This window comes from Pogona vitticeps, chromosome 1 (genome assembly GCF_051106095.1).
Source record: "Pogona vitticeps strain Pit_001003342236 chromosome 1, PviZW2.1, whole genome shotgun sequence".
Lineage (NCBI taxonomy): Eukaryota > Metazoa > Chordata > Lepidosauria > Squamata > Agamidae > Pogona > Pogona vitticeps.
The window spans coordinates 300,551,704-300,573,259 of record NC_135783.1 but is presented as its reverse complement, the minus strand read 5'-3'; the positions used below and the strand labels follow the sequence as shown (position 1 = coordinate 300,573,259).

Below are 21,556 nucleotides of genomic sequence, written 5' to 3'. Positions count from 1 at the left end.
ATGATGGAGTAGATGTATCTGGCTAGTATCAGGGTAAGTTCTTTAATAGTGCCACCTAGGACATGTAGAATTTTTCTCAGGTCGTCCCATCCAGAATGGGAGGAAAGGAAAGTGCTCAGATAAGACAGGCAGATATCCTTATACAAGATACAGTAGAACAACATATGCTGCGAGGATTCAACCACTCCCTGACCACAAGGACAGACTCTCAGTTCCATATATCTGCCCTGTGCTAAGTTTGAAGGTAAAATATTGCACCTAGCAAGGGTATATGTCCATCGATCTTGTGGATACTCTAAGTGATAGAGGTAATTGGGTCTTCTGCCATGGGAGAAAGATCATCAAAAGGGCAATGAATCCAGTAATTATTGACCAATTACATGCCTTGCAACAATGTTCAAACTCCTCACAGGAGTACTGCCAAGATATATATATAAATACTTAACTGAAAACTCCCTATATCCAGCTGAACAGAAAGGGAACTTTAAAAAGTCAAGGCACAAAAGATCAGCTGCTTACTGATAAAATGATCCTGAAGGATGCAAAAAGATGAAAAACAAACCTTAACATGGCCTGGATAGACTATAAAAAGGCAATGGCCTGGATAGACTATAAAAAGGCAATTGACACCCGCCTAAAAATGTTTCGGATTAGTAAAAAACATTCAGAAGTTCCTCAAGAAAGACATGGAAAAATGGAAAACTGCCTTAATGGCCCATGGTGAAGAAACAGGGGAGGTTAACATCAAAAGAGAAATATTTCAGGGGGATTCTTTGTCACCACTGCTGTTTAACATCTCACTAATACCCATGTCAATAATTTTAAATAAAACTGAATTGGGCTACCATATTTCACAACAAGCTGGAAAAATCAATCATCCCTTATACATGGATGACCTAAAACTAGATGCAAAAAGTTCGAGATAGAATCACTTCTAAACACAGTGTGAACATTTAATGAAGACATTCAAATACAATTTGGAATTGTTAAGTGTGCAACTCTGTCTATACACCGTGGCAAGATCCAAAAACTAGATGGAATAGAGTTTAAAAAAAACTGGCAATATTATAAAATCACTCTCAAGTGATAAAAATTGTAAGTACCTTGGAATACTAGAAGCAGATAAAATTGTGCACACAAAAGTTAAAGAACCGACAGAAAGGGAATATACCAAAAGACTAATTCATTTTGGTTCCAATCTGTTATTCCAGCTGGGTATCTAATTATGGAACTGCCCATGTGTTTATGGCTTTGATTGGATTTCCACCATTTCATTTTGATTTTAAGATTTTCCAGTCTTTTGATTTTTCCTGCTTGTTCTGAAATATGCTAGCCCAATCCAGCTTTATTTAAAATTACTGTTGTTATTATTATCATTTTATCAATAAGCAGCTTATCTTTCATTCCTTTCCCTTTCTGTATTTATTATTATTATTATTATTATTATTATTATTATTATTATTATTATTATTATTATTATTAGTAGTAGTAGTAGTAGTAGTAGTAGTAGTAGTAGTAGTAGTAGTAGTAGTATTGTCGTCGTCGTTGTTGTTGTTGTTGTTGTTGTTGTTGTTGTTGTTGTTGTTGTTGTTGTTGTTATTATTATTATTATTATTATTATTATTATTATTATTATTATTATTATTATTATTATTATTATTATTATTATTATTATTGAATTGATTTTATCTCTATGTGTTCCAGTAATTTCATTTTATATTTACCCAGATTGAGATTTTGGGGCATGGTGCATTGTGTTTGGACAAGTGTGGAAAAATAGACTAAATCTCTTTGTATTTGTTTGATTTTATGCCAGCTAAGAGGGAGAACAAGGAGCCAGTGCTGACCCCGACCCTGGAATGGAGCAAGACCACCATATCCCTTTTGGCATTTGTAAGGTTAAAAAGGTGGTCAGTAATTTGAATAAAGGAAAGGGGAAATTGGCAATAATGAAGTAAACTGAGCTGCTGGTATCAAAGGAGATGGTGAGTGAGAGATGCACAGTCTGATAAACATTGTAGGGAAGCTGCTTGCCCATGTTGTGCTGAAGAGGCTCCAGGTGCTTGCAGGCAGTCTATCAAGAATCACATTGTGGATTTTGAGCAAATCCACATGGTATTCTCCCTCAAACAGCTGCAGGAGAAATGTAGGGAACAATGACAGCCACTCTTTGTGGCCTTCATAGATCTTATAAAGGCCTTTGATTTGGTTAGCAGGGACAGCCTTTTTAAAATACTTCTCACGATTTGACGTCCACCTCAACTCCTTAACATCATCAGGTCCTTTCATGAGGAAATGAAGGGTACTGTAGTTTTTGATGGCTCAACATCAGATCCCTTTTACATCCGAAGTGGAGTGAAACAGGGGTGTGTCCTAGCACCGACTCTGTTTGGGATCTTTTTTGCTGTCATGCTGAAGCACACTTTTGGAACTGCAACAGAAGGGGTCTATCTCCAGACTAGATCAGATGGAAAGCTCTCTAAAGATTTTAAGGCTCTTTAAAGATTGAGAGTGAAGACGAAAGTCCAGCTGAAATGCATGCAGGACTTCCTCTTTGCCGATGATGCAGCTGTTGTTGCCCACTCTGCTGAAGACCTCCAACAACTCATGAGTCACTTTAGCAAGGCCTGCCAAAACTTTGGATTACCAATGAGCCTGAAGAAAACACAACTCATGGGCCAAGGCGTGCACTGACCTCCCTCTATTACCATATCCACACAAGAATTGGAGGTTGTTCATGACTTTGTGTACTTTGGCTCAATAATCTCTGGCACTCTCTCCCTAGATGTCGAGCTTGATAAACACATTAGCAAAGCAGCTACCATGTTCTCTAGACTCACAAAGAGAGTATGGCTTAATAAGAAGCTGACGACATATACCAAAATCCAGGTCTATAGAGCCGGTGTCCTGAGCACACTCCTGTACTGCAGTGAGTCCTGGACCCATTGTGCATGGCAGGAGAGGAAGCTGAACACCTTCCATATGTGTTGCCTCTGACACATTTTTGGTATCACCTGGCAGGACAAAGTTCCAAACAGAGTAGTCCAAGAACAAGCTGGAATTTTTAGCATGTATACATTACTGAAACAGTGACGTCTACATTGGTACAGACATGTCGTGCGAATGACTGATGATCAGAAAGATCTCCTGGCAGAGAATTGTGGCAGAGAATTATGGCATTGAAATCACCCCAGAGGGAGACGACAGCTGCGATACAAGGATATCTGCAAGTGGGGCCTGAAGGCCTTAGGCATGGAGCTCAACAGATGGAAAACCCTGACATTAGAGCGTTCAGTCTGGAGGCAGGCGTGACAGCATAACCTTTCCCAATTTGAAGAGACACTTGTTCAGCAGGCCGAGGCAAAGTGGCAGTCCTGAAACCCGCAAAATCAGGGAGCTGGATAGGGGACAGATTGTATTTGTCTTCAGTGTGGAAGGGATTGTCACTCTTGAATTGGCCTTCTCAGCCACACTAGATGCTGTTCCAAGACCTCTATTCAAAGCACGTTACCATAGTCTCTCGAGACTGAAGGATGCCTATTATTGTGTTTTAATGATGTGAGCTGTCTTGGGTCGTAAGGAGGAAGGAAGGAAGGAAGGAAGGAAGGAAGGAAGGAAGGAAGGAAGGAAGGAAGGAAGGAAGGAAGGAAGGAAGGAAGGAAGGAAGGAAGGAAGGAAGGAAGGAAGGAAGGAAGGAAGATTTATGAGGGAAAATACTACTGGAGTTACTAATGCAGGATGATGATGATGATGATGATGATGATGATGATGATGATGATGATGATGATGATGATGATTACGATTACTATTACTATTACTACTATTACTACTATTACTACTATTACTACTATTACTATTATTGTAACTTACCTGGTGCTTTGTATTTTCTGAAGGTGTCATTTATAAGAGGGAAAAAAACCACAATGGGAGCTTTTGCATCCTCGGGATCTTCAAAGACATAGCATTCCTTCAGATCCTTATCCTTAATATGACTCAGATCCACTTTAGGGAATGGAATACCTTGCTTTGAAAAGTATCTGGAGGCTTCATCTAAAGTCTGAATTATTATGAGAGAAAGTTAAAAAGGAAAATAAATATTAACTTTTAATCAACATGATTTTTGTGTAATTTTTGAAATAAAATTCCTAGATTTGTGGCTTTCCTCTTAATTTCTAAATAATCCTGTGCACTGAGTACTGACGAAGGATTTCATGAGGCTGCAGCAGGCATGTATATATATACCTCACTTTTCACTGTAATGACATGTTTTGCAGCCTTTATATGCATCTGGATTAGGCAGGGACAGAAGTAGCTGTACTGAGCCTACGAGAATCTTTCCAGAAAATATGGGACTTCATTGTGGTCTTAAAATATTTAGTCATCCATTAGAATGTTCAGAGTTCCTTACGCATCTTATCTAAACAAAGCTTTCAACAACTTGAAAATGTAGTCATACCAAATTGGACAGTAATTGCCAAAGGCCACTTGGTACGTTTCTGGCAAATACAAGATTTTAATCATAGAGTTAGATCTTCATTTATGGCTCATTCTCATTATCTTTACTATTCATCTAGTTGATGAGGCAGAAGGGCATAAAAGATGGGCAAGATGAATAGATGAAGAGTTGGACACTGATTGTAAGATGTAGCAAGAAGGATACTTATTTCCCCATCTATGACCCTTGTCAGGGATTACATAGCAATCTTTATGAAAAGGGTATAGAATCAGGAAATAGAGTAAAAATCAAAGGGCCACCATTTAAAAAAATATGAATATTGCTGTAGAACTAAGACAAACAGGACTACAATGAAGATCCAATGACAGATTGTGGGAAAAGGAAATAAGTATACTCTCATGAGATATATACTCTCTCTCTGTTTATATATATATATACAGTATACACACACACACACACACACGCACACAGAGAGAGAGAAAGAGAGTATGGTATATATTTCAAAAACCTTCCTTCTTTTCATTACATCCCCTCTTCACCCTGCTCTGCCCTTTCCTCCACCAAGCATCTTCTACTTAAAGCAGCCACCTTATTTCTAACACAGTGGCTCCCAACTTTGGATAACCCAGGTGTTCCTGGACTGCAACTCCCAGAAACCCCAACTAGCACAGCTGGTGGTGAAGGCTTCTGGGAGTTGCAGTCCATGAACACCTGGTTTATACCCAAGACTGGGAACCAGTGACTCAACAATACAGCTGAATGTATGCTTGTCAAACTTCACAGTCTAATAGAAGGGATCGAAAATGCTGATCTTTAAAATATTGTGTGGCCTTGGGGATTTTAACCAATTAATGCTTGAATATGGACAATGATTTTAATCCCAGTTTCAGGAATATGATCTGAGTGAATGTAACTGTAGGAAGGACATAGCAAGACAGGATATTGTGAAGTGAGGTGAAAGAGAAGTTTGAAAATAAGTTCAAATTTAATGTAGTTAGTGCATGTTAGTGCATATGTTCTACATGGAGATCATTAAGATGGCAGCTGCTGCACATAGCACATTATGCTTCTACTCCAATTACAGTCTTCATAAAAGGGGTGAAATCCATAAGGCAACTGCATGGATTTTATACTGCAGTATGAAGTAGGTAGTATGTGTTGACTATTTTCAGCTTTCAAGTGGTATTTATAATGTACAGACATGAGAACAGGTCTTTCAGTATGTTTTTCTGTAAATTACACTTAACACAAGCAAAATACAATGGTTGAAATCAAGTAGTAAATTACAACTAAACAAGGCCCATGGAATCAATGAAACTACAACAGAGTTGATATACCAGGTCCCTACTGATTTCAAAGGGCTACTCTAATTGTCACTTATTACATTTTTTTGCCTTTGTATTGAATTTTAAAAAACACTTTTTAATAATAAATAATCTCACTTTTGTTTGTGATCCTGAAGAATAATTTAAATGAATAATAACATCAACTTTTCGCTCTGGCCTCAAAAGTGGTGGGTAGCTGATGTCTAAGTAAGCTGCGGTATCTACAACAGACAGGTATTCTGATGTTGCTGTTAGCTGGTTCGGAAAAGTGTCCAGTACAGTATCTGAAAGCAAAATGTTGTTGTTAGCAGTTCATTGTTTCAAAAAGTGATCTGTTGCTTCTATGTTGATAAATGCACCCGTTCCCAGACTTTGATGGCTCATTACCTATACAGTACATATTGCACATATAAAATAATTTCTACATTATTAAATCTCAGATCAATTACTGACTGAGAGTCATTTCATCAATCCCAGCATTAGAGTTTCTGGCCATTTTTCTCCCTCAACTGCAATCATCCCATTATAATATCATTCAAGGACAGTTAATAATAATAATAATTTATTGTCATTGTAAGTATATACACATACAACGAAATTCACAGTTGCCATCTTTTCAACTGAGTTTCATTTGTCAGCTTTAATTGTTTAGATTTTGTCTCCCTCATCGTGAACCAGTTAAAAATCAGAACACTACAGATTAGTCAGGCCAAGTTCCACTCACTGTCTAGGGTTTGATGGTTTTCCCCTTCTATCTTAAAATGCAAAAATTGTGCTTTTCATTATTGTTGTTCCTTTTGTTATGAGGCGAAACAAAGGCACTTTCATACTAGCTAAGATTAGTATCATTGACCAGTTTTGTTTCTTCCATTCCAAATATAACCTCTTTCTCCTCAGTGTTAAGTTCCCTAAAAATGGACTGACATGAAATTTCCCACCATTTGCACCAACCAAATTCAGTCTGTACCTGCTGCCTCCTTCTCCTTTTCTTCTTCTCCTTCCTCCTTGAGCAAGAAAGCGCAAGCAGGTTCTGTTCCTGCTGCCTTTGCCTTTTCCTGCTTCCTTTTGGCCAGGGGTCCTTGCATGCATGGTGGGGTGAAGCCGTGGCCCTCCATACCTAAACTGGAAGTTGATTTAGCACCCCATTCCCCAAGTACAGCCCCTAGGTTAATGTTCAATTAGTCACCTAAAAACATGTATACCTAGTTTTCAAAATGAAAACTGTTACTTTTCCTTTAACTGAGCTATCCTCTTGACAAACGTTTGTCTGTCTGTTTACCTTACAAGCAGCTTTGCAGCCTTTTAGATATTGCACAAAACTCTTTAAATTGTGGAGATTCTCTTTAAAATGTTGCTTACTTACCCTTCCAAATACAGAAGTTCTTATTATCTAGATAGCCATTGCTGAGTTGGAATCCCTTCAAAAAATTGTAGAACTTGGAGGTTGTTATGCGCTGGGTTATGATTTCACGAAGAAATGTTGGAAATTCAGGAGCAGGGATAACCAGCTGAGTGTGCAATTCTTGCTGCCTCTGTGGTTGTGGAGGTAGTTCTTCTGTAAGTTAGAAGGAAAAAAAACACCACTTGTTAATTTACTGAAAAAAAACTATATGGAAGAGAACTAAAGATGTTCTCTGATGTACATTATAATTCTTTTTTTGTTTTTGTTTTTGGAACATGACACAGTGGCATGTTTTTAAAATCTATGTAATACGGGAGCTCTCTACATGCAGGAAATGCTTTGCCCCAGCTGGGGTATGTTCATTAAAACCTCTGTGTGCTCTTCTGCGTACAGCTGTGCCCATAGCATGTGAGTCATGTGACATATTTGGTCACCATGATGAGATGGAAGCTCTTGGCTTCATGGCTTATTATGAATACCCCAACAAGTCTGGTAGGCAAGAACATATAGTAACAGGTGCTAGCTGGGGAAAAAGCAGGAGCAACTTAACACTGAAATAGTTGTGTGGCTACTCTGTAGAGATGCCCCTATGAACAGTTCAGGGTGCCAAGACTAACATATGAACAGAAGTGTGAAAATCCATTGGTCTTGTTCTTCTTGTTTTGGCTTCCCAGCACAATTCAGTCAGAGACCTAAAGATTCAACCTGTTTCTGAGTTTTGGTTTAAATTCCAGACCTGACTCAGGTTGGATTGGATTCAAATAGTCCAAACTAGAGATGGGGGTATTTGTATTCATATTCATTCGTAGACAAATACGAATAGCCCTGCACAGCTGGACTTGATGCGTATGGTGGTGGCAGCAGCCTCAGTCAACCTTCCCAGAGCACTGCTCTCTTTCTGCTCATCTAGCCAACTCCAGGCAGAGGGAGGGAGGATGAGTCTCCCTGCATGGCTGCCAAGTGGCTAGATGAGCGGAAAGAGAGCAGTGGTCCAGGAGCCATTGGAATGCTCACCGAGGCTGTCGCTGGAGGACATGAGTTAAGTCCAGCTGTGCAGGGGTATTCATATACGAATACCCCATCTCTAGTCCAAACCAAGCTAGAAACTAATTGAATAGCTGAATTGGGCTACAGATTGCATCAGGCAGCTGGCACAGCACTCATCATAATTGTTTGACAAGACTGGCTCTGAATTAAAAGGTCAGTCCAGGGAACACACAAGGTTTCTATGTGTGGATGCTTCTCTACTTATTTAATTAACGGAGCTGACTCCATATAATGCAAAAGGAAGGAACCCTGAGAGTTTTCTCCTCTTTCTTCGTCACAAGAAAGGGGGTAACCCCTTGTAGGCCTAAGTGCTCCTGCAAACTTTTACTTCACCTTAAAATTGCCTTGAAATTAATTAAAATGTACTGTAAATTTTCTAAAAGTGATTAAAATTCAAAACCAAAATCTTAGAGTATTTGAAATATAAACAAAATTAACTCTGAGGTCTGAAACTTTGCTGAAGGTCGAATTTGAACTTTATATACAGTACCATGCAAAGGAGAGGTCACAGCATAACAATTCATTTTTATGTTATTCTAAAATAATCTAAGTAGAAAAGGAGATATCTCATGCCTTAGATCAGCTGAAAGAACTACAATAATGGCAAGTAATGTTCTCAGGACAGAACAAAATCAATAATCTGTCACAGCTGCTTATTTTTTCTGGCAGAAAAAAAAATGTAAATCTTCTTTTGAAAATAAAGGTGAAAATAGTGTTGCCAGCACATGCACACACACAGGAATGCAAACCACAGTTTACTGTTGCAATTTGCCACTAAGACTTCCGTGATTTTTTTTTCTGTGAGTTTAAATCACCAATGAGATTCTGGACAAATAGGTTGCTCAGATTAGCGATGGCACTAGAATGAATACTATTGAGGGGATGAGATGAAACAAAAATCTAAAGTCAATGCTTATTTGTAAAAACAACTAACCTATATCCTTCACTCTGTCCCTAGTATATCTGTGCCAAAAACTTTCTTCTGAAACGTCAAGGGCACGCCAGGCATCCAGCAGATTATAGGAAAACACATTACTCCACACACCTGGAGAGAATGACAGAGATCTGGTAAGAACTTCTGATACAATATGATAGCTGTACAACAACATTTTGTTTGGGGGCATTTACCAGTTCCTACTGTGATGATTTATCAGACCATTTAGTAAAAGCAGTAACTTTATGAAGCTAAGTATCATGATGTCAAAGCCCAAGGAGTTGGTGTGTGTTTTTTAATTTAATTTTTATGATGATGCTGTCTGCCAAACCTCTGTTCCCTGGGAACTTAGCTGCAGTCCTTGCAGCAGCGATGTATACCTGTTTTCCCCAGCAAAACTATGCTGTGTGAACTGTGCGCACTATAAGGAAAATAATTTAGTTGTGCCTGGATCTTAAGTTCAATAGCTTTACAAAAGACCTGCCCTCTTTTCAGCATTTTTCTCTTAGTTGCTTTGCTTCTTCCCTTAGTGGCCTTGGAGAAAGATGCGGCTGGCAAGCATGTATCCTAGTGTCCCAATGAACTGAAGAACATATGCAGCAGCAGAAGTATTGCTAAAAATGCACATTGTTGAATTACCATCAAAAATATCAACCACCAGTCTTCCAAAGTAACATGGCACGGGGGTATTTGCTAAAATCATCACTGGGGTTTGAGCTGGGTGCTTTCTGACTCAAAAACAAACCCATTCTCAAAACCACCACCAGAGGGCAGGCATTCCCTGTCTCTGTTACTCTTTGCCAGATACAGATACAAATCGGGGATAAGCTCTTTAAGCGTTTGTTTCGCTTAAAGAGTGGGACCATTTTAGGTGACATTTTCATTGCAGGGTGAGATTTTTAGGTAAATACAAATATGGAGATAAATGCTGTGTGGTGTAGTGGAAAGTATGAGGACTAGGACTCAAGACAACTTGTCTCAAATTCTTGTTTGGTCATGATGACTCTCTCTCTCTCTCTCTCTCTCTCTCTCTCTCTCTCTCTGTGTGAGTGTATTCTCTCTGAGATCATACATATAAAGGCAATGGTCTAAATACAAATGTTAGTCCCAGCTGGAGTACAGTTACTGAATCAATACTTACATAAATGTTAACTTATTAGATTCCCATTGATTCAGTGGGCCTACTCCAGTTGGGATTAATTACTGGATTGAGTTTGTTATTTGAAGCTTGATGCAGAGGCTGAAATGAACAAACTAAGGCGTCAATAGCAGTATTACATGCAGGAGACATAGTTTAAATTTCTACTGAACAGCTGCAAGAACCTGATTTCTTTGATAAGGGCCCACTACACTAGTTGACATGAGATTCTGTGGGCATAGCCCGCTTGTTCAGATTCATGTATTACAGTATTCAAGCCACCAATTGATATGTACACTGGTTAGGTTTATGGGAGCATTACTGAATGAGCAAGACTGGAGAATATGACAAGGATATCACTGCTCATAAACTTTTAAGAACTGTATAGCAGAAACACTCTGTAATCAGTAAGGTAGCTTACACGGACTATTTTGGGGGGAGTTGAGGGCTATGTGCAACTTAATGAATTTGTAGGAAGAACTTCATTACCACCTTTTTTCCATGAGTCAAAATATAATAAAAGATCATCCAAATAAATTTCAGATGAAGAAGAGGGATCCAAGCAAGAAGTCTCCTCTCTAGGTGCCAGCTGTGCAACTACATTGCAGACAGTTTCTTACACCAAAAACTGACAGACAACTGCATGCCTCTATCTTCCAGCTACCACTTATTACAGAGTCCATTCTAATTACAGCCAAGCTGTATGTTGCAAGTCAGTCTGTGCAGAAATGAACATGTTTAGGGAGATGATTCAGTCTGACATGCAATTATTTCGGGGCAGGGTGGTTTTGCTAAGCCAGTTTGGAATGGGGTTTTGTGTCAAAAGGCCATATGCAAAAACAAAGAAACAAAATAATTCTAGGCATATAATAACATCTTTTTAAGACCACCATTTTGCCCTTGGCCCAACTGGTGGGCCTCAGTGTTCAGTAATTCAAAAGCAAAGCAAAGTGTGCTGTGTATATACAGCCCCATAGTGCTTAAAGCACTCTCTGGGCAGTTTACAACTTAATTAGACAGGCTACACATTGCCCCCACTCCCAGGGAACTGACTACTCATTTAACTGACCTCGAAAGGATGGAAGGCTGAGTCAACCTCCAGCTGGTGACAGGATCTAAAGCGGACCATGAGCAGAATTTTGACTGTAATACAGTACTATAGTTCAAGCACTGCACCACGAGACTTCTGTTATCATGCTATTAGAAGTAAAGAAATGCTAAGTCACCTTTCATGAAGCAGATCTGAGATTCTGGAATCTTCTTCATCATTCGACCCATAAAGAATTTGCTTCCAAAATCTTCTGAATTAATATAGGCACCATATTTTAACAAACCAACCTCAAAGGGAGTGAATTCCATCCATTCTGTAACAAGATCAGACCAATGATAAACAAGATCAGACAATGGTAAACTGAAATTTGCTGTCATTAAATCAAGGGTGATTTTTAATTCTTTACTTCTAAGTTAATGTAGCTTCTTTCATAATTTGTTTGTTTGTTTGTTTGTTTTTTATTTATTTATTTATTTATTTATTTATTTATTTATACATACATACATACCCGGCCCATCTGGTCTATTAGAACACTCTAGGCAGCTATATGTATTTATTTACTCCAGGAAATTATAATTTTTGTTCACTTTTCACCACCCTGCCCATCACAAAATGATGTACAGAAAATGAATGAAACAAAGGAACAGAGGTAGAAGGAGTCACCATAAGGAGGCACAAATGAATAATGTCATGAGAAAAAAAACTGTTAGATTGGCAAAGACTTTTTCTCTTCAGGTAGGTTTTTAGTAACTGGGTATGAACAGAAATGTTTTTTTTTCTTAAGGAGGGATATTATACCAATTACTTTTTTTGATATGCTCTTAAATAGTTTTAATCTGTTTTGATGTAATACTTTTAACATGTAAGATGTTTAGCTTTTTAATACCACAATTTATCATGTCTTTGGTTGCTGACATCTGTTTTTAAGCATTTTGCAAGCCACTTTGGGTCCCTCTATTGGGAAAAAGGTCGGCTATAAATGAATGAATACAAGAAGGAAGGAGGAACCGAAGGAAGGAAAATCATAACTAAAAAGATACCCTTAAATGACTTTTTCAAGGCCAGTGCTAGAGAAGAACTAATGAATATTAACTCAAAGAGAATTCCACTATTTCTTGTCCACCATTGATAAGGTCTGCAGAGCTTAACTGTCAATACTGACAGATGTACAAAGAGGAAACCCCCCCCCCCAACACAAGCCAATGACAGGCTTTGATCTAGGCCCAAAAGCCAGCACAACTGGTACAAAAATAGAATCAAAAGTTTAGACTTTCTGGCCCTCATTAGGATTTATGAGGCGGAATTCATACTGGAATTATAGCTTCTAATAGAAGTGGAAGCATTTGTGGCTAATGCTCTTTTATTGAAATAGGGAGAAGCGTCAGGGGCAGGAAGGAGGAGATAATTTTCCTTCCTCATTTGTACTTCAGTGGACTAGGGGAATGTGAAGCAAGCAAGGGTGTAATGCAAACAACTTTCTGAGCCAGGGTGATCTCACACCTCTAATGACTCCAGTCCATTGAACAGATTGTGGCTATAACTGTCTTTAAGTAGATAACCTATTCATAGTTAGATTAGAGACTTTCTTTCACAAAAATAAAGAGCAGGTAAACACACCACTCATTCCCTAAGCAGGAAGACTATCGAAATGAGAAACAGGACTCTCATCGTGCAGAGGCTGCATGCAGACATCGACTGCTACCCTGCATCATGAAGGTTTTCAGTCTGGTGAAGAGCTGTGATACTTAATGGGTTTCTTCAGTGCATCTGTGGTCTATCAGCACGGGATGGGAAGAAAAAATTACACTATACATGGTGCCTCGACTTACAAACATCCCAACCAATTTGAGTTACAACCAGCTCTGGCTGCTGAATTTTGCTTTGACTTGCAACCGGCACTTCGAGTTCTGAACGGGGGAAAAAAGGTGGGGAAGGTAGGTAATTTGAACTGCTTTCAGTGAACCGTTGGTCAGTGAAGAGGCTGGTTCTCTGTAGCTCTTTCACCCCAGCGGTTAGAGAGTGTGGGTTCAGAGAGAGACTTCAGATTGCCTGGTGCTGTATGATACTGCACTGGTTTTTTGTTGTTGTTGCTTTTTTGCATTTTTGTTTTTTAATTTTTTTTCTTTTTGGATTTTTTCTTTTTGACTTTCTTTTTTAAAACAGAGAAACTGCCTGTTCTGGGTTTTTGCAGCATAGGTTTGGGCTGGGGGAGGGTTATGTTTCTATGCTCTGATAGGTCTTGCAGTGTGTAGTTGTAAGCATTTTAGTCCATACTAGAATGGTTTTTTAAAAAATTCTGTGGCTCCTAGGGTTTGTGTTCTGTGACCTCTCTTTTGTTTTAATAGGTGTTTGGTTTAAAATGTGTAGGTTTAAAATGTGTGGTTTTAACATGTGTGGGTTTAAAATGTGTTTTAGACTCCAAAGTCTCTTCCCCCCCCCCAATTGTCTTCTTTCTATCCTCTTTTTGTGCTTAAAAGCACAAACCTTTGTTTGAGCTGTCTGTGTGCCCCAGTGATGACCTTCTTTCTTTCCTCTTTTCCCCATTGTTCCCTCCCTCCTTTCCTGCCCTTTTTTTTAACCTAAGTCATCTTAGGTTAAAAGAAGAAAAATTATCTCCCTAGTGGTACAGGACTGATTAACTGCTTTTACATTCGTTCCTATGGGAACGAATGCTTCGACTTGCAACCGGCAAGAACAGCTGGAACGGATTAATCGGGTTTCAGTACATTTCAATGGGAAATGCTGCTTTGACTTACAACCATTTCAACTTATGGACATCTTCTGGAATGGATTAAGTTCATAAGTTGAGGCACCACTGTATGACAGAACATTCCCAATGCAGTAAACCATTGCCAGCAACAATAATGTACCTCTCCTTCATTTCCTTGATTAACACTGAAATACTTTGACATACCTTGTTTCTTTTACATGTGACTTCATGCTCAAGAGGAGGAAGAATTTTTAAAAAATCTTATAAAGTCTCTCACATTATTGGATGTTGGCCGTGTCATGAAATACTGGCCATAGTAGCAAGAGAGAATAAGAGCAGTTTAGATTAATTTAGGATCTCAAATGTGTGAGCCCGTGTTGTTCTTTCTGCCATTATTTATTTAAAATAGTTTTACTCTCACCTCTCTCCTTAAAAAGAATCTAAGGTAGCTTACATCGTTTATTTATTTGACATATTTATTTGCTGCCTTTCTACTGGAGGATCCTAAGCAGCAGTATTTAAAAGAAACAAAGTGAAAAGCCAAATAATAAATTATTACAATATTTAAAAAGCAATAAACAAATATTAAAAGTCATAATAAGAACAATATTAAAAACAAAAGCAAAACACAGAATAAAATGTTCCTTTTAAAAATCCCCTTAGTCAACCAGCCTGCCTGAAGATCACGTGGGATCTTGTTGCCATAAAACTCTGTTAGATTTCTTTTTCTTCTTTCTTTTTTAAAGAAGACTCAAACTATCATGCAACAATTAAAGTATGTGAAAGAGATATAAGCCAACTCATAACAGGAGATCTTCTCATTTTCAAACCATGTAGATAAGATTACCTTTAAATTCTGGAAGACTGTACTTGTCTCTGGTGTTGAGAACCATATATATAGGCAAAGGATTCTGGCCATGACTGATAGCACGTTTCTGCCCTGAAAGTGTACTACAGCATTGCTGTAGAAAAACAACAACAACTCAGTTTGGCCAATATTAGCTTATTAGATTGACATAATTCTACATTTACAGTTACAGGAAAGGGATAGAGGCAGGGGAAGATGGGCCTAATCCTTTAGCATAGTCTTAGACACATCCTCATATATCTACCCTAGTTCTCTCTTAGCCCCCATCCAAATTCCTTCTTGCTGCATCAGAGAGGGATTAAAATAGAGGTGGCCTGAAATATTTCAGAAAATAAGTCTCAGAAATTTTCTAAGAATTTTCTCTTTTGTATCCACCCCCCTGAAACAATTCCATGTCCCCTAAAGGACAGCTGGTGAAATGCTCCCCAGATTCTGTGCTTGAGGTTGTCAGCCTCAACTGTGGATTCAAGCCGGTATATATTAAAATTGTGGAAGCAAACAAATGTTTGGGCCACAACCCCTTCTGACCTCAAACTTCAGCCCCTTGTCTCCAACTCACTATGGATGAACAATGTAGTTTCATTTGGTTTTAACTAAGCTGCAATTTCTTAGACGAGCGAGTTCAATTTAACATGCCTAAAATCCTCTTTTTCAATATTTGTATCAATTAAGTTTTCTCTAAACATAATCCCCCAGTTTCATTTTGTGTAATTCAGAAATTAGAAATATGTGTTACCCCATTGCCTAATGCTTTGTCAAGGAGAAGTCCCCAGAGATCAGTAATACATGTTTTATAGCCTTGCTTTTGCCGCTGCTCCAAAGCATGGCTGTATTCCTTTATATTTTCTACAGAAAAGAGGCCAAGTTTTGATTTGGTCATGTTCCTGCGAGCCTCTGCAATTGCTCCTGAAAGGTCCTGCCATGACCAATCCTCATGTTCGTACAGATTGGACAGGGTCCTAAGGAAAAGGAAAGGTTTTAAATTATCATTCCAACACACATCTAATCAACAGAAATCTATAAAATCAACAATCTGGTTTGTGAACAATATAACCAGTGCTCCAACATTGCAGGCATTCAAGAGAAATTTAGAGAACCACCTGGCAGATATCCTTGGTTTGGTATCCTGTATTGAGCAGGGGTTGGATTCAATGGTCTTATAGGCCCTTTCCAACTTCATGATTCTATGAACCATGCATTGATTTGGGTCTTGAGAAGGGTTCTGGCATGCCTCTGAGATTTCTCAGCTGAAATAATGTCAAAACCTTCAGCAGTCTTGAAAACAGGACGAACATCATATTGCCATGAAACAGGGCTGGCAGAGATGGAGTGAGGTGACTGCCTCACTTACTGAAGCACAAGAAGCTGTCAATTTGCCCCTCTCCAGTGACTGGGAGGCTCCTGCCACTCTTGAGCTATCAGAAGGATCAATTGCTGAAATGCCTAGCCCTTTAAAGCCAGCTGTTGTGGGTGATCTGGAAAATCACCCACAACAGCTATGCTCAGGATGGTTCGTTTTCCAAGCCATTCCGTTCACGGTGCCTGACCCTGAGAACCACTCACAGCCAGGCCTTTCAGAGTTTGGCAGCTCTTTGTAGAACAGCGGATTTTGCTGGTGGAACTTTAAGCAGAAACCCACACAACTATGATGATGACAATGATTATGGTGTGTGGGTGTATATGTATATGGGTGTGCCACTATCAGAATGTGGGGAAATAAGTCACCACCATTGATGGGAGAGCAGCACTTTGCTTCCTACCTTAGACAACAGGAAAGCTTGGGGCATTCCTGGCAAAAAAGCTACACAAACCACTTCACCCTGTCTAACTAGACCTATGTACTTTTTCAAAAACATAACTAATTCATTCTAACATACAAGTATAGATTTTATACGCGTTAGATTATAAATATACCCTATAGCCAAAATCCAGTGGATTGCCTTTGCTGGATCAAACTCCTGATAGAATCTCAAGCTTTCCTTCTTTGTGCAGTGTCTTATGCGTGCCAAAACCCTGTTCCAGGAATCTGACAGAATCTCTGGAATAAGCTTTTTTGGGGCACCTCAGAAGACTTTAGCAAGAGGGCGAAGGAAAAAAAATCCCCAAATCCATTGGGTTTGGATACCAAAGCTTACATCTGGATCTTGGCCTATGTGTCTATGATAACACATCTTCTTCACAAGAAGAACAGTAAAGGTATTCCAATCACAAACAAACAAAATGTTAAAGTGCTGAAAGCAGAAGACTTCCAGCGTAGCCAACCACTCAAAAATGTTAGACCTTATGTATTTATAATTAATATATGAGTCTGTAGTTCCTCCCAGATTAGTAGACAAGATACCTCTCCATCCTGTTTGAGTAGGTCAGACTTCAGAGATAAGAGTCCACCTCCCAAGGCCAAATAGTCACCTTAAAGAATGAGATTTCCTCATATTCATTTACATACAGTACGAATGTAATACATTTTCATTTAATTTCTAGTTACGTTTGTTATTGTGTATTATGATTATTTTGCTATATCCATTGTTGTTTCCATTGTTGTCAACCACCCAGAGTGGCCTTTGGCTAAATGGGCAGTACAGAAATCAAATATATATGTCATGTCAGAACAAAGCAACCGATTTATCCCTCTGGCTTTTATTTCCTAATGCTAACACACCGTCTCTTCTACTTCTGCTTCCTCCTCCTCCTCCTCTTCTTCCAGCTTTATTATAACAGGTGAGTAATGGAATCAAGTAGTTGATGCATTTTATTTATTTATAACGGACTTATAATCAATTCCTATCACTTTCCATTCAATCACTTTTCCAAGGCAATTTAGTGGCGGAAAATGTATAAACCCATGTCAGTAAGTACCTAACAAAGCAAGAGCAGAACAAACAAACCATCCCAAAGGTGAGTATTTGGGATGTGGAGAATATAGAAATGCCAGATGGAAGCCCACATGATCCTCTCCTTACCATGTAGAGCCAGAAGATCCAGTGATATATGAGATACAGTCTAAGAGATTCAGTTTTTGAAGACCAAAAAGGTTGCCATATAAAGCTGTGAAGGCCCTGGCACCACCTCCTGTTGACATGACCGCCACCACAGGGACCTGTTCAGCATAAGACACAGCACTAGTTACTTACTGTATTTGGTTCCTTTTTTTTTTAAGTAGTAGAGGGTGTTTCTTTGTTAAAATTTATGTGAATAAGGATCAATTCAGACAACTTCATCTTAGCTCTTTTTTAAACAATAACTTGCCAAAAATTTGCCCATTTTTTCATATCTAGGATGAAAAAAAATGAGGTTGGTTTTAAAAAATGATGGTAGAAACTGAAGCTGGCAGATTTCAGTTCCAGGAGTGAAGCCATCCATAGGCAGGGCTTTTCAGTGGGTAACTGTTGAAGGTCTAGCTTTGAACCTCTGCATAGCCAACCATGTTAGTAATGGAATTGCCACTGATTTTTCTTTTGAGAGGTCCCTTGTTTTTATAGCAAGCAGGCAACTGTAGTGTGGTCTTCTTCAGCTATTTTTGGTGACAGTCTATCTACCTTTCTGAAGTCCAAAGCTGCATTGAACTTTCAGTGGGGGTTGACTTCATTCAGGTTTTTTTTAGCTTTGAGGGAATGCCTGCTGCACCTCAGAAATTACTAAACTGGGGCACAGGGACCAGATTATACATGGACTTAAGCTATGTACCTCACTGCCATCATCATCATCATCATCATCATCATCATCATCATCATCATCACATGCTCTAAAACAATTCTAACATAGTGAAGTTTTCCAGGGGTTCCAAGGTTTGAAGAGCCCAGAAATAATTTACTAGTCCCTTCTTCTTGGGGCACTCTGAAACTATGTCGCTTGCCCAAGGCTACACAGGCTGGCATTTCTTCAAAAAAGGTACAGTGAGGAATTAAACTCCTGATTTCTAGCTCTGCAACCTGGTACCTACCTCACTGAGCTATCCGGCCAGCTATTTCTATAATGTATTGAGTTTTTGTAAAAACAAATAATGGTGCAATGTGTCCAACTAGTTACAAGACCCATTGCTTTCAATAAGACATAAGATCTATTCAAACACTATATATTCATGTATAGGGAAGTGAATGGTGAAAACTTTCATTTCTGTTTCATTTTTGGTTCTTTCAGGGGGTGCCTCTTTCATTTTTATAGGGTTTTTTGTGCGCTGTTCCTTTTATTAAACATGAAAAGAGTCATGTCTTTGATATCATTTTGTTTTCTCCCCCCCCCCTTTTTTTGACAGTAGTCCAAAAAAGCCCTTAAAGAACCTGTAAAAACTACTCAGGGCAGGGCAACAGAGAACGAATCTACTTCAAAAGCAATCAATAACAATAACCATCAAAACTCCAACCTCCATATATACCTTTAACAAAATAAATACACATTAATTGTGTTTGTGTTGTGTGTTGTCAAGTTGGAACTGACTTATAGTGACCCTAATAGGGCTTTCAAGGTAAGTGAGATATTTAAAGAGTGGTTTTACCAGTTCCACCCCCCCCAGGGAGTTTCTATGGTCAAGTGGGAATTCAAACCCCAGAATCCTAGTGTATCACTCTGCCCATTACACCATACTGGGAAACCAAGTCTGAAGCTAAATAAATAACTGATTTTAAAAAAAATCAAAAAGGGGAAGCACTCACTTGCATACATGCCCAGGGCAAAAAATAAAATAAAATAACAAAAGTAAACACACACACACACACACACACACACACACACACACACACACTTTTCTCTCCCAAGGTCCCAGGAAAGAAGCAAAAAACACAAGTCCTCTCTCCCTGTGCCAAAATAACTAGAATATGGGAAACTTTCTCTCCCCACTACCATTCAATGCCTTATCTTGTATTTTCTTCTTTGAGTTCAGCGCAGAAACAGGCAGGGAACAAAAATTATCTCTGAAAGAAAAGAACTAAAGGGAGGAATCCAGAAAAAAATAATCCCAAGGAGGCACACTGGCATAGCCAAATTGCCTGGCACAGTAGCAAAAATAATTGAAAGAAACGGAGAAAAGATTCACACAAAAATGAATTTAGAAAAATGAAAGAATCTAAGACTGACTCATGGCCAAGTATCCAAGTTACACAAAATGGAGGCAGCCAGGAGCTTGGACACCAACAAGAAATGACACTGAAACAATGACCACTCCTACTGTGCTCCAACTAATCCAGGCTTTTTTATGCATTCAAGATTCCTGAACATTCTGATTGGCTTTTGACAGCACTCATCACAGTGCTATTGGATGGAAAATATCCTGGTTAATTTGACAGACAAAGGATGAAAGAAAGGGTAAATGAAAGTGTGAGATGCGGGGGGAAAAACACCACCCACCAATGTTTATGTTCCCCTCCTTAGTTAATACAAATAATTTGTATTGTATTTAAAAGATTTTCAGGAGCCAACAAAATACCATATTTTTCCATGTATATGACCCCCCCCCATGTATAAGGACTGCTCCCTAATTTTTACCCTTGCTGGAGCGGGTGGAGCAGTCAATGGGCAGCCACGAGAGGCGACTGGGCACAGCTGCTTCTTTGCCTCAGTCTCCGCCTCCTCCTGCTGCCTTCCATGTATAAAATGACCCTCAAATTTTCCTCTGATTGCTTTAGGAAAAAGTGTCATTTTATACACGGAAAAATATGGTAAGGTGAAAATTATGAAAGAGACTCTTTCATGATTTTCTCTTTTTGTTAAACATGAAAGTTCATCCCTATCCACATTCACTTACCACATGAAGAAAGTTCTTTCTCCCCCCAATCTCCCCCCTCCAATTTAATTCCCCTTCCACATGTGGAGGGTGACAACTCTGGAGAAGGAGATCTTTGCTGGCACATACACTTTCCATATAAATCAGAACTATGGAAAATCAAAGTGTGGACTCATGCTGGAGCATGCCCATGTGTACTAGAACTCTCCTTCCAGGATTAGGAAGACTGAAATGAAGATTAAGGGGCAAAGCTAGAGTGGACCTTGTCCTTGTAAATACTGTAAGTATCCCAAAATAGAGTGCAGGTATAGAGTTTCACTCTCCGCATTAGGATCACATGCCCAATTCTTCATACTGAATACATACATACTTGAGCACTACCATACCCACCTCATGGTCTTGTAAACTGTTTTGCAAGTGGAGAACCTTTTCCAGCGCAGTTGCAACAATCTCCTTCCGTTTCTGTATGACTATTTTTTCCTCCGTACATAGGTCATACCCCAAACGTACATCTAGGTTTTTTGGCCTTGTAGGATGAGAACAAGCAAAATGTCAATGTGCTGCGATTTTATCTTTGACTGAAGAGTCCAATAGATATTTCCTGTTTCTAATAAAAGAATCGAAGACAAAATGAAGCTGTACTCCTGCATAAATGTGGTAATACTAGATATACTTGTAAAATGGAGTGAAAAAACAAAGATGGTAGTTTCATGCACAAATACCAAATATATGGTGTACAAAACTGCATTTGTGCAGTAAATATCACACCATGTTTGGCTCTCTCTGTGTTATTTTATTTATATTTTCATAGTTTTTTTCTGTAAATTGTGCAGGAGTTTCTGCTGAAAAGTAAAATGCAAATTTTGATTCTAGGTAAATAATAAATAAAATGATCAGAAGTTTGAGTAG

The 21,556-nt window shown here is 38.8% G+C and overlaps 1 protein-coding gene across 1 annotated transcript in view; it reads right to left on the bottom strand.

The window, feature by feature from the left end:
• Positions 1–21,556, bottom strand: part of LOC110079008 (cytosolic phospholipase A2 epsilon) — a 59,796-nt gene that overhangs the window by 11,114 nt on the left and 27,126 nt on the right. The window contains exons 10-18 of the mRNA XM_072986233.2: positions 21,038–21,173; positions 17,892–18,028; positions 15,668–15,890; positions 14,911–15,025; positions 11,529–11,666; positions 9,165–9,275; positions 7,145–7,336; positions 5,899–6,065; positions 3,871–4,057 (exon numbers count right to left, since the gene is read on the bottom strand). Coding sequence (XP_072842334.2) covers positions 3,871–4,057; positions 5,899–6,065; positions 7,145–7,336; positions 9,165–9,275; positions 11,529–11,666; positions 14,911–15,025; positions 15,668–15,890; positions 17,892–18,028; positions 21,038–21,173 — 1,406 coding nt within the window. The remainder of the gene's footprint in view (positions 1–3,870; positions 4,058–5,898; positions 6,066–7,144; positions 7,337–9,164; positions 9,276–11,528; positions 11,667–14,910; positions 15,026–15,667; positions 15,891–17,891; positions 18,029–21,037; positions 21,174–21,556) is intronic.